This window comes from Anguilla rostrata, chromosome 4 (assembly GCF_018555375.3).
Source record: "Anguilla rostrata isolate EN2019 chromosome 4, ASM1855537v3, whole genome shotgun sequence".
NCBI classification, from domain to species: Eukaryota; Metazoa; Chordata; class Actinopteri; order Anguilliformes; family Anguillidae; genus Anguilla; species Anguilla rostrata.
This window is the reverse complement of record NC_057936.1, coordinates 2259350-2273306: the sequence shown is the minus strand read 5'-3', so window position 1 is coordinate 2273306 and position 13957 is coordinate 2259350. Positions and strand designations below refer to the sequence as shown.

Below are 13957 nucleotides of genomic sequence, written 5' to 3'. Positions count from 1 at the left end.
CACAAGCACATGCACACACACACGCACAAGCACACGCACACACACACACACTCACACACACACACACACGCACAAGCACATGCACACACACACTCACACACGCACAAGCACATGCACGCGCACACACACACACACACAGATGTCCTGTCTAGTGTAGTACTGTCTGGTCCTGGAATGTTTTATTAGATTTGGATGCCTGCCTGCTGTAAACGGGGAGAGCAGTCATGACAGACTGAGTGCAGAGGAGATGGGGCGGGGCAGTCAGGTGTGCCCAGGTATCGGGGTGGTCAGGTGTGCCCAGGTGTGCACTGGTGTGTCTGAGGTACTGACTCCACCCTCTCGCCCTCCCAGGCAGGTGTGCTTGTTCCTGAAGAGAGGGGCCAGTCAGAACGCCGTGGACGTGGAGGGGCGGAGTCCTCTGTCCATCGCCGTGGAAGCAGCCAATGCTGACATCGTCACCCTGTGAGTTGCTCTCTGATTGGCTGCGGGGGTCTCAAACTGCAGCTTCTGTTTTCCTTTCAGTCAAAGTCCTGTTTTCATTTCTGTTACGCTTTAATTGTGTTTAGTGTTTAGTGTTGTAAATAGATGGTGTTGTATACTGTTATGGTTTGTTGAAGGAAATCAGCTCTGGGAAGCCTGTGTTCCAAGCCCAGTTTCCTAAGCACTATGCTGCTCTGATTCCTGGGTAAAAGCAGCTGAGGAGTTTTGGGTGTTACTTTCCTGCTTGTTTGATCAAAGCTGCTCTCAGCTCTTCCCCTCACTCCATGAAGTGCGGAGTGCCATCTAGTGGCCATGTTGGTGAGTTGCGCTGAGCCTCTCTCTCTCTCTCTTCTCTCTCTCTCTCTCTCTCTCCCCGGGCAGGTTGCGGCTGGCCAAGATGAACGAGGAGATGCGGGAGTCGGACGGACCCTACGGACAGACAGGTCATTACTCCGCCCACAGCCCCACTGACAGGCAGTACAGGAAGTGCATCGAGGAGTTTATCAGCCTCCAGCTGGGGGAGTCCTGACTGCCCAACCGCACAGGAGCCCATAGCCTAGCTAAAGACTGTAGTGTGTCTCATCTGATCGTGTGTGTGTGTGTGTGCGTATGTATGTGTCTGTTTTTAGCCAGTGTTAGCCAGGTGTGTGAGGGAAGATGCACTTTAAAGCAGAGAAAGGTACCAGAGGTGGTTCAGGGTCGCGGGTGCCAGCCAAAGCTGTATAAAGTATGAGCGTCAGAGCTGTGATCTCAGGGTGCTCTGCGTTACCCTCTCCTGCGGAGCAGAGCAGTGCATTGTGGGAATGTACACGTACGGGTGGTGAACACAGGGGAGAGGAAACGCAGCAGTGTGAAGCGGCTCAGTCGGGCTCAGTGCAGTCTGTGTGAGCCGTGACAGTCTACCGGGGTCTGAAAGTCTGCAGAAGAAATCCCCTCTAGCCTGAGAAAGACGATCAGCGTGCACTGAGGGCCTGATTTACTAACTTTAGCATGTGCACCTTTTAGCACACAAATTAATCCAACCAAGTCAGTTGCAATAAGCCTTCAGTGTCAATCCTCTGTGTTCACGAGTCCTCAGTGTTCCAATAGAACCTTCATGTTCCTCAGTCTCAGTGTTCCAATAGAACCTCAGTTCATAGTCTCTCAGTGTTCCAATAGAACCTTCAGTTCACTACAGTCTCTAGTGTCCAAGACCCTTCTGTTCCATACAGTCTCAGTTTCCAATCACCAGTGTCCACTGGAATCTTCCATTTTTTCATGCTGTTCTTCAGAAATCCACTCTTATTTCTAATTTGTGTTGCAGCATATGGTTCTCTAATGTTAGTGTTCAATTTCACTCATTTTAAATTGTTTATTGTTGTACAACTCCTTGCTCAGATTTTAATTTGAGAACTAGCATTTAACTGTAACTAAAATATATAATAATAATAAGTTCTTTAAGATGTTTAAATGACTTATTTTTCTAATGGCGAATCTTAGGCATGTTGTGCCGTAGTTTCGTGATATATTTCTGTATGTTGTTGGTAGAGGGAAGGTATTTAAACCCAAATTTAGGAGCCTGAGTTCAACGCAGAGGGAATTTGATAATGTAAATGAAAATGCAGAGGCTTTGATAATGTAAATGCAAATGCAGAGGCTTTGATAATGTAAATGCAAATGCAGAGGCTTTGATAATGTAAATGCAAATGCAGAGGCTTTGATAATGTAAATGCAAATGCAGAGGCTTTGATAATGTAAATGCAAATGCAGAGGCTTTGATAATGTAAATGCAAATGCAGAGGCTTTGATAATGTAAATGCAAATGCAGAGGCTTTGATAATGTAAATGCAGATGCAGAGGCTTTGATAATGTATTATTCATCACTCTGGTCTAAACACAGGAGTCGTCCTACATTCAAAGTATAGTATTCAAGATGGAGTCTGCGTGCGTACGTGCGTGTGAGCGTCTCTGTGAGGCTCTTAGAAGGCTTCACGCTAGCTTTATCTTAAGTTTGTTATTAGAGTTAAAATGTTTGAAAGTCTGCTTGATTTATCTTTCTGTGGTATAAACAGTCATACCCAGAGCAGCTTCCTCGAAAAGCCAGTAGAAGTGTCTGGCCTGCCAATCACTGGTGCCTGTGGGGGTCACAGCCGTTCAGGGCTGTCCAGAGATGCCCGATCAGCCCTGTCCCAGCAGCCCTGAGAGAATTAAGGCTCCTCGGAACTGATAAACTTCAGCTCTGGGAATGGGGGTGAGGGTGGGGGTGGGGGGGGCTGCACTTTCTGCTGGGGTTTTTGTGTATTTGGGTGCGTATGCACCTTATCTAAGTCTAAAATCTGATTCAAAGGAAAAACCAAAAAAAAAATTACAGAAACTGCAGTCCTGCAGTTTGACATTCCCTGCTTGAGAATCTCCATCTGGAATACATGCAGTACCAGTTATCACCACAGGAGGGAGTATACTTACATACTAAATACCTCCACTGTCACTGAAGAGATGGAGCAAGCAAGTTACCTTAAGGCTGCTTGACAGAGAGAAGGGCATGAGGAACCCCATCCCCCCCATGCCACTGTGTGCTTACCCCCCGAAACCCCGTGAACCAGGCCTCCATCACTGGGGCTGTACACGGTCACTTTACTTGCGAGCGGACGCCATTTTGTTTCTCGGTCAGTCACAGTTTTAGTGTAATAAACCCAGCTCTTCACTGGTCACTCTCCTCTGTGTAACGAGCGTAGAGCATTTATCTAATGTGCGTAACAGTACGAAGGAAAAAAAAGTGGGTAAAACATATTGCTGTGCCCTGGACAAGGTAGCTGTACGGTACTCAGTGCTCTGATTCTGCTTTGGTTCTGAACTGTACTGGAAAATACATGAAATATTACACATGCTAATCCATCACCCTGCAGCACGCCGCTGGCTTGTTGAAGTGGTTTGTGGTGGAAATGGGAACCGTTTCTGTCATTTCTGTCTGTTTCCAGCCATTTATTTTACAGAAATGATGTGTCGGGTGTTAAAAAACAAAAAAAAGATTTGGCCACCCACGTGCTGACAGCTGAATTTGTTTATTGGAACAGAATCCTGTCGAGAGCAGAGGTCAATGTATTTCTGCTCTGGAAAAACTCCTTTGATTTAGATTTTCTCCCTGGAGGCCTTGAGATGGTCCCTCAGATAATGTGATGAACATGTGGGTTATCAAGTTTTATTTGGGTGATAAAAAAAAGAGTGTTTGTCTGTGGATCCAAAGGATTTGGCTGTAATCACTCCTGCTGTTTTTAAAGTCTGCAGTATGGTGGCCTGTGGGACTATTTCATGTTTTTAATTTAATTTAATTTTTTTTAATTAAAAAAAAATAGTTTTTTTAAAGCTCTTAAATTTTCTGTTTCTATCTCTGATTCTGCTTGTTCTTCTTGTTGCTTTCCTGAACCCTCTCCCTGGAGTTAGTGCCTTTGCTCTTATCTGCTTTCTTCTGTTCACTGGCCAATGCGACTGAACCTTTTGCACATAAATCCTGCACTTTAAATAGACCACGATTGCCGACTCATGAATCTTGCTTTGGCTTGTCATTTGTGTCTAATTATGATTATGGTTACTCTGTGAAACACACTGGGCGCAGATTTACTTCACTCCAGGGATGGTTTAAAGTGAGTCCTGTTCAGAGTGATTTGTTAGCAGGTTCGGGTTTTGTTTGCACATGCTTGGTGGGGGGGGGCGGGGCAGAGGTGGGGGGGGGGATTTACGTGGCGCTCTTAAATTCTGCCTCTGAGTTCCATCTCTGTTCCTTCCTCTAACCTGCTTAACCTCCTTCTCTCTGCTGAGCTGCTGCCACGCCCACAGGTACGCATCACTTCCTGTCTCTCTCTCTCTCTCTCACTTCCTGTCTCATCTTCAGCCAATCACAGTTGACGCTGCTTGCATGTGTCCATTGAGCGTTCACCTGCATATGTGGTGAAAAGTAAAATGGAGTCATTCCATTCGGGGGGTCAGGTCATGTGCATGTTGCATGTAGACGGCCGTCCAATCACGTGCTGCTTTTGTGCCATGTGACACTCTCCAGCCCGGCTGCCTCACCTGACCGTTTGTTCTTTTTTTTTTTTCTTTTTTTTTTTCCCTGGTTGCAGGGGACGAGACCTACCAGGACATTTTCCGAGATTTTTCCCAGATGGCGTCGAACGACCCGGACAAGCTGAACCGCTTCCAGCCGCATGACGCTCCGCGGCTGTGAGAGGGGAGCTGGGCTCCGGGCCGAGCCCAGGAACAGGCCCCGAGGCCTGGGCAGGTGCTGCCGTCCCCCTGGGTGGGCTGCTGGAGGTGCCCCCCCAGGAGCGCTGATACCCCCGTCTCTGCTGGACTTTGCCCCAGAACCTCGACTCCCCCCCCTAAACGGACAATACGTTTCAATTTTTTAAAATGACATTTTTTGCTCTTTCTTTTTTTTTTTTTTCCTTTTTAGTAAATTATTCTTGATTTGATTTTAATGGTCAACAAAAATGAATAGCCTTTGTAGAATATGTATTTCTCCACAATGGGGGCAGAAGGGGGGGATGAAATTAAAACCTGAAATGTCAACTCGAGAATGGAAGCGCTGAAAATGTTTTTAAATATCCCGGTGTTTATACCTGGATGTATTCGCAGGCTCCCAACGCCTCGTAAACACGCCACGCGTTTTAACAGCTGCTGTGTATTTGACGGTCCGGGAGATCAAGGGCTTCCCCGCCTGACTGTTAGCTTTATAAAGTTTACACTCATATGGCTTCTTGACGGGGTCCCTGCATTTACATCTCGGTCCCGTTTCCTGGAACACAAGGACGGGAGCACAGCCTGTCCATAATTGATCTCCCGCGTGTTTAAACTTCCATGGACTTGCGCTCGGGAGAGAAGGCTCGTCCCATCAGAGGTCTGGGGCACAGTTGTTAAATTGGGGCCTTAAAGCCACACGCAGGGCAACTGGTCCATATACCAGTATCATAATATTGCCGTGATTATGTTTTTATATCTCTTGCCATCTCTGTGTATGTGCATTTATTATGTACACATGTACTGTAGCTATATTGTAATTGTTTTTTTTTTGTTGTTTTTTTTTTTAATCCAGTGAAGTGCCCTTTGATATGTTATGCTAGGAATTATGGCCATTTTGAGATGCTAGAACAGGAGGTACTAGACCTGGAGTATCTTGGCTGACGATTTTGTAATCTCCCTAGGCAGTGGTCCACTTTACATCAGTTTTAGATATTCTGTTGTCTGTTTGCAAAGTACAGAGTTACAGAGTGTGTGGTCGACTAGCTTGGACACCCGGTCTGCTACAAAACAAACTCATGTTCAGACATTCCTAAATGCTCAAGTCCCCTTCATTGGGAGGTTTTATAGACCACCAGCCTTTTGTAGCCTGATGAGATTTAAGAAAATGGCTGTAAGTTGGAGATTAGTTAATGCAAATCAAATGTAAGTACTCAGTGAAACAGTGTAATTCCGCTCCTAAATGTGTTTAGCAAGCGGCAGTAGGTTCACTGTGACTCGCTTCCCCAGCACGACTTCTTTGTGATTATTTTAACAAACCAGGAAGGTTGTAAACACTTGGCCATTTTAGATCTCTTACTGATTGTGAAGACAGAAATGTTTGCGTCTTTAAATTCCAGTTTCTGTGAAGGCTTTCTAAAGTCAGAGTCTACAGCAGTAATTAATTAATTTTATTTTTCCCTGGGATGAGTCTTTAAATATCCGAGCCTTAAGTTGCTGTGTTTTTTTGCTCGGTGTATCACTGATATGTCATGTCTTGGCTCATTCAGTTTTTGGCACAAAGAAATTAAAAAATTTTTATTATTTTAATGTTTTAGTTTTTTGCGGTGACAGTGAGAGGAGGGCGGTATGCTGGCCTTTGTTTTTAAAGCTGAAAGATACTTAGAGCTCCCTGTGGGCCTCTGTCCAGTGTGTTTAATTTAAAGCCTGGTCTGGACATCATTCCCACCCCGGTGGTCTTCCCGTGCTCTGTAATTAAAGCGCGCGCGCAGGGACTCGTCTTTAGAGTGCGGGCCTCCAGTGGGGTTTCTGAAATGGTGGCGGGTTTTCCCACCTGCGCAACAAGTCAGTGAAAAAGAGACAGCGCGTGCAGGCGGGGGTGCTCTCATCTGTAATAGGGACTCAGCTAATGAGCCCCCACCCCCTCCTCCTCCTCCTCTGGAGAGGAAGCCTGGCTACTTGCGTATTCGCGTGGCCGGCCGGTCCTAGACGATGACGCGCTTGAACCTGCTGAATCTCAGCGCGTGGTCAGAGGAGGCGTGGTCGCGGTAATTAACGGCTATGCGAGACGCGCGTGAATCGGCTCTCGCTCAAATGAAGTGAAACGCAGCTACCTGTGTTTATCTTGTGCTGGAATACGGACTGTAGTGAGAATTGTTCTTGGTTCACTAAATGTTTTCAAATATGTATCCAGAACAGATGACTCTGATGCTAAAGAGTGGGATGTAAATTATGTATATAATGTACATAATCTATGAATATATGCTTCTTTAAATAAATCGCTGTGGTACTTGAGTCATTAAAAATACGCTGCTTGTATTCTGTAGATGTTTTAATTGCAAAAAAACAAGACTTCTTGCGCAACGTTCATCTTGTGAAATCGACATTTTATTTCCAGTAATAGATGTCATCTGTTAGATAAATGACTACAGTTATGGTAAATAGGGGGCGTACAAACTATTTTATCTGAAGAATAATTTCTCTGTCCATAAAGTTTGTCAATGTCCAGCGTGTTTGCATTGCTAATTAAGAGCTGAACCAGAAGGGGGGGGGGACTCGAATTTCAGCACTGACAAGCGGACCAGCTCATCGTTTTGTCACGGTTCTTCGGCGGCTTGATACAAGCTGGTAATGTGGCGGCTCTTGATGTTAAATGACCCCCCTGAGGATGAGGATGAGAGGAAGGTGGGAGCGAACTGGATCGCGGAGCGCGGCGGGTGTGGAAGCCTGCGGTCAGCTCCCCGCGGGGAAACGAAGGGCCGCCGCTCCCGGGCGACTTTCCCCGTCCGGTAAGGAGAAAATGTGCGCGAACTCGAGAGGAGGCTAAGCCCAATTAAAGCCATTCGTCCAGCGCAACGTCTGCGCTCGCGCTGCGAGACCGGTCCTGGCTCGAGCGCTCCTTCTCGCTCAACAGATGCTGACAGCTTTCTCTGTTGCGCCTAACGTGCCGAGGGAGATATTCAGACTGAAGGACACGGTATCTGATTCTGTGACACGATGGTCTTTATTTTACATTTCGCTTCCTACCGCTATTTTCCCATGGCTGTGTTTCCATTAGGATGTGGAAGACCATCTAATGTTATTATTGTAAAAATGACTCCTTTTAGTTATACACTAATGCGGCGTTTCCAAGTTCTATTTACATTTTAGGCATTTCACACACACTTATACAGAGTGACACGCACAGCTCACATTCTTTACATACAGTCCATTTATACAGCTGGATATTTACTGAGGCACTTCAGGTTAAGTTCCTTGCTCAGGGGTACAGCAGCAGTGCCCCACCAGGGACTTGAACCTGCAATCTTGCTGTTAAAAGCCGTTTCCGTGGCCATCATGCTACACTACTGTAGAAAGTAGAATCCAGATTTTAGTGAGCTTCTAATTTCTGGCTTTTCACTAACACAAAACGCATTGTTTAGATTAAGCTCTTCCACACCCCTCATGTACATATGCCATGGTGTCTGGAATATTCTGTGCAAATAAATTAGCCTTAATGAAGTTTACATGCAGAGCAATTGTAATCTGTGTTATTTAACCATATTTTATTCGGTGAAATTGCTAATTTTGTGAAATTTGAGAAAATGATGTGGATGAGACATTTGCTAAAAGAAATGAGGTAATCGCATTTTATAAATGTGTAATTAAGCATGACAAAACCCTGGTTGCATTAGGGTGTTCACGGACCCATTTTTCATGATAAAGACTTGAAGGGAAAAAAATGCTTTTTTCCTGCCGAACTGAAACATGTTGGCTGAAACCTTTTTTTGTCAGCAGACAATGTTTCCAGTTCTTTCTGTGTTTCCATAATTCCAAGAAATGTGAATCACCGCTTAATCCAAACAGACAGCAGACGGGGAAACCTCAAAAAAAAAAAAAAAAAGGTAGAGACTTCGGAAATCTATGAGTTTATTAGGCAGAAGATGGATTTATTATCTTCCACAGATTGCATCCGACGTGGCCAAATGCCATCCAGTCGTTCATGTTTACATATGGGGTGTGCCCTGTGCCTGAGATCATGCTCAGGAATCGCTCAGTTTCATCAGCGACTGACTCTGCTAGGCTCAGAACATACAGCCGCATCTTTACATTCCTGAGTCTTAGGGTTCTGCAAAGAAAAGCTCTGCAGTCTTAGGGTTCTGCAAAGAAAAGCTCTGCAGTCTTAGGGTTCTGCAAAGAAAAGCTCTGCCATCTTAGGGTTCTGCAAAGAAAAGCTCTGCAGTCTTAGGGTTCTGCAAAGAAAAGCTCTGCAGTCTTAGGGTTCTGCAAAGAAAAGCTCTGCAGTCTTAGGGTTCTGCAAAGAAAAGCTCTGCCGTCTTAGGGTTCTGCAAAGAAAAGCTCTGCAGTCTTAGGGTTCTGCAAAGAAAAGCTCTGCCGTCTTAGGGTTCTGCAAAGAAAAGCTCTGCCATCTTAGGGTTCTGCAAAGAAAAGCTCTGCCATCTTAGGGTTCTGCAAAGAAAAGCTCTGCCATCTTAGGGTTCTGCAAAGAAAAGCTCTGCAGTCTTAGGGTTCTGCAAAGAAAAGCTCTGCCATCTTAGGGTTCTGCAAAGAAAAGCTCTGCAGTCTTAGGGTTCTGTAAAGAAAAGCTCTGCAGTCTTAGGGTTCTGCAAAGAAAAGCTCTGCAGTCTTAGGGTTCTGCAAAGAAAAGCTCTGCCATCTTAGGGTTCTGCAAAGAAAAGCTCTGCAGTCTTAGGGTTCTGTAAAGAGAAACTCTGCAGTCTTAGGGTTCTGTATGTAAAACACAGAATGCACATCCATGTAGACGTGTTCTCATTAGTTACAGACCCAGTGTTTGACAGACATGAACATTTCAGACATACAATTATATTTGTGGGATTTGGAGTGTTTTTACCTCTGCTCTATATGTACATGGTTAGATATTTTGCTCTGTATTCGACATAATATGCGAAAATGTAGCACTGATTACGGTTAAATATGGGCATAATTTCAGTTCTTATTCGTAATTTTTCTCATTTTTCTCATTAACCTGGTTACTTTCTTCTAGGGCCTGCATGTGTGGCAGTGTTTTCCAGAGTGAATGCTGTATTCTCTTGTTTTCAGTTTTCTGACCAGAATTATCATTGAAAACATAAACAGACAACGTAGACTTCACTCTATACAGTTAATGGTTAAGGTTGAAAGAGCTTTTCAAATGAGCAAATCGCTTTCCCCATCTACAGTTGCATGAATTACATTAGACACCTGCTGGCTGGTGGCGATGTCAGTCTTATTAGTCATAGCCCTACCTAGCCTCTCCCAGGTGTTAGCTTGTTAGCGTCTCCCACTCTATTCTTTCCCTCATAAACAACGATGACAATGAGATTCCTGAAACTGGGCACTTTAAACGAGGAGGGGTTGTTGGGGGGTGGGGGGGGGGGGGGTTTGAGGGAAGACCTGCTTTTAGAGCCAGTTGAAGAAAGAATCGCTGAGCTTTTCATAGTTTCTCTCCATTTTGAATGTATTTAAACAGTCCTGATGTATTTTCTAAATGATGATGATGGATATGAGGGGAGGGGTGGGGCGGCCGGTGAATCGCTCTAGTGTTCTGGGTTAACCCCCCCCCCCCCCCCACCCTCACCCCCACCTTCACCCTGCCCAGATCTCAACCATCCCATGACCAACTGGAGAGGGAAAACCCTTACACACCACTGTGTCATCTGCACCCCACCACCCCACCACCCCCCCCTACTCCCAGCTTCTGGGCCCTGGTTGTTTATTTCTCCAGCCTGTAGTTCCCAGAAGGGGCTGGCTCACGCCTCCCTGTCCAGGACAGGACACTCTTTAAGGCTGAGGAACCCCCACCCCGCCACCCCCCACCCCTCCTTCAGCTTTCACCCTCCGGTAGGGAGCCAGCAGCAGGGTTTGCAGGGTTTGGGGCAGGACACCCCGGCCCAGAAAAACACAGGAGCCCAGGCCACAGGTCTGGCCTCCAGCTGTGAGAAGAAGTGGACTCTGCTGGAAGGATGGAAGGAGGGAGGGAGTGCAGTTCACATTGATCCTTTGAAGAGTAGGGTTTTTTTTGGAAGGTTTATTTATTTATTTTTTTGTTCTCTTCAAAATTCAATGTCAGTGTTCTAGATCTCCACTGTGTCCTGTTAATGGCAGTGATTGTTACATCAGCATTAGAATGTTAAGAAAATTCTAATCACATATTTATAATCTTACCCCTTAAAGGGTTAACATATATATGGACCAAAAAAATACTCTTAAAATATTTCACTGCACTCATATTCACAGGTGTAACAGGACAAAATTTAAAATTCACTTTATGTCAGCACGTCCACAAGCTATCAAGCTATTTTCAATCCTAATATTTGTAGGCTGATGTGGCATGTGTTGACATTTCAAAGTTATCCATAGCCAAACCAGAGGTATCCTACATTGTTTCAACACCCCAACAAATCAGTGACCACGGGGCCGGTGTGTGTACTGGTGTGAGCTCGTCTAAGTTCCAACTAATTATTAATGTTCTAAACAGCCGTTACACCTCAGAATCATTCCTGTAAGAGGCCACTGAAAGGACACGTTCGCTCCACTGCACTACCGTAGCTTCTGACTTCAATAAAGAGAGAAAAATAGATAAAATACAGGACTGGGTTTTGTGTAAAAATGAAGAGCAGGCGTGTAAAATTCTGAAACTAATCAGCCGTCAGTGTGAGCGCCTGGGCATGTGAACTGCTCTGTTCTCTCCACCATGGGAAAACTCGTGGACCAATCAGAGTTTAGAGTTTTAGGGCTGCACTTATGATTAGGGGTAGGTTTTATCTTTAGGGGTAGTGTTAGAGTTTGGGTTAGGATTAATATTTTTTTATTATCTTTGGGGTTAGTGTTAGAGTTTGGGTTTGGTTTTTGTCTTTAGGGGTAGTGTTAGAGTATGGGTTTGGTTTTTTATGTTTAGGGGTAGTGTTAGAGTTTGGGTTAGGTTATATCTTTAGGGACAGTGTTAGAGTTTGGGTTAGGATTAACATTTATTTTTTTATCTTTGGGGGTAGTGTTAGAGTATGGGTTTGGCTTTATCTTTAGGGGTAATGTTAGAGTTTGGGTTAGGTTTTATCTTTAAGGACAGTTTTAGAGTTTGGGTTAGGATTAACATTTATTTTTTTATCTTTAGGGGTAGTATTAGATTATGGGTTTGGTTTTATCTTTAGGGGTAGTGTTAGAGTTTGGGTTAGGTTTTATCTTTAGGGGTAGTGTTAGAGTTTGGGTTAGGTTTTATCTTTAGGGGCAGTATTAGAGTTTGGGTTAAGATTAACGTTTATTTTTAGGGGAGTTTTGGTCAGGATAAAGGCTTATGGTTCTGGTTATAATTATTTCCAATGATAAAATAACATCGAAAACATTTTCTTGTACATATCTTGCCATGTTGATTTCTTTCAGAATGTTTCTCATCAGTCGTGAAATAATCACTTGTGTAAAAGAGCTCAGTTTTCTTCACTTTTTGGTGGATGCCAATGTATTTTTAAAGTTAGGGTTATGATCAGGAGATAAGGTTAGGGTTAGGGTGACCAGACTTTGTTGTTTTATGTATTTTTGAATTATTTCACAATAAATTACTTTGTGACATCCATGTTACTTTTGTTGACTTGATATTTAATTTGTTTTTCATCCATTTTAATAGAAAAACACTATATTCGAGATGACTCACAGGCCTATAATTAGGATAGGGTTAGGGATAGGTGAGAGTTAGATTAGGAAAACATCTTTCTTTATCAGGGCCCCCTTGGGGAAAAAAGTTTGCACTTTTGAGTTTTTGAGTAGCTTTTGAGTAGGAAGAATTTGGTCCCTCATGTGTTTTATGTGTGTTCGTTTAGTCCTCCTGGGAATGTTGTGTTTAATTTTATGATCCTGTGTTTTTCTGCCTTACATCTGTCTTCTGGTGTCCAGTTAGTGCTCGTTTGCAAGCCCCGTATTTATAGTGCTCCAAGTCCATTGTGAAGGAAATGAGTCACTAGGTGTGTCCCCCTATTATTTATAATGTTACATTACAGCGTGTTGTGCTAATCTATTCTAAATCTTATTTGCGGTTTCCTCTACATATTTTATGTCGCAGTGTCTTCTCTTCATGACATATATGAAGTTTTCTGTGACTGTAAATGTTTGTTTAATTACGTAAGTTGTGTTTGTAGTGTTATTCTTTAATGTTGTGGCCTGTTTGTAAAGGTAAAATACATGGCCTCGTGTGTGTGCCATAGTTTGCTACTTATAAGATGGTCCCTGGGGCTTTTATTTTTTTATTTTTTTGTGAACGGAGATAATCATGTAGTCGTGGAGTAGGTTGGTGTTCTGTAGGGTCCTGGCCAGGTTCTGTTTGGTGTTTCTGTTTGCTAATTGGCATAATGCTGGATAAGTGGTGATCAGTGGGATTATTTTTCTTGTGTCCTGTTGTCGTGCAGCCTACATTACATTTACATTACAGGCATTTAGCAGACGCTCTTATCCAGAGCGACTTACACAACTTTTTTTTTTACATAGCCTAGAAGGTCCTTATGATCTGTCTAAGGGAGGATCTGGGGTACCCCTTTGGTTTTAATGCATTTAAGAGTGGTTGGTGGCCTCTTCATGATCTGTGTGCATTATGTACACATTCTGTTAAACCTGTTCTGTTGGGGGGTTAGGGTTAGGGTGTGGTTCAGGGTTCAGTTTAGGTTTGTAGGTTTTCTTATTCAGATGGACAAGAAACCTTAACTTAATATATAAGTGAATAATGAAGTAAATGAATAGCAAAGTGTTTGATGAAATGTATGACTATGAATGTATTTCAGTGGAAAACCACGGTGAAATAAATGAATAGATATTTATTTGAAGAAATTTATGATCATAAATGTATTTCAGTGGAAAACCAGAAAATGTATAAGACAATAGTCTTATATCCAAAAAGTAAAAAAATGCTTAAAAGATTTTTTATGTCATTTTTTTATTCAAATGGATAGGAAACTGTCCTAATTTAACAACCACGGTGAAATAAATGAATAGATATTTATTTGAAGAAATTTATGATCATAAATGTATTTCAGTGGAAAACCAGAAAATGTATAAGACTATAGTCTTATATCCAAAAAGTAAAAAAATGCTTAAAAGATTTTTTATGTCATTTTTTTATTCAAATGGATAGGAAACTGTCCTAATTTAACAACCACAGTGAAATAAATGAATAGATATTTATTTGAAGAAATTTATGATCATAAATGTATTTCAGTGGAAAACCAGAAAATTTATAAGACTATAGTCTTATGTCCAAAAAGTAAAAAAATGCTTAAAAGATTTT

General features: G+C 43.2%; 2 protein-coding genes across 3 annotated transcripts in view; one reads left to right on the top strand and one right to left on the bottom strand.

Moving 5' to 3' along the window:
- Positions 1 to 7011, top strand: part of LOC135252199 (arf-GAP with coiled-coil, ANK repeat and PH domain-containing protein 2-like) — a 49179-nt gene extending 42168 nt beyond the window's left edge. For both annotated transcript variants that reach the window (XM_064330016.1, XM_064330018.1), the window contains 3 exons: positions 352 to 462; positions 862 to 923; positions 4578 to 7011. In XM_064330016.1, coding sequence (XP_064186086.1) covers positions 352 to 462; positions 862 to 923; positions 4578 to 4681 — 277 coding nt within the window. In that variant the 3' untranslated portion in view covers positions 4682 to 7011. The remainder of the gene's footprint in view (positions 1 to 351; positions 463 to 861; positions 924 to 4577) is intronic.
- Positions 1 to 13957, bottom strand: part of psmd1 (proteasome 26S subunit, non-ATPase 1) — a 96016-nt gene that overhangs the window by 18991 nt on the left and 63068 nt on the right. The window lies entirely within an intron of this gene.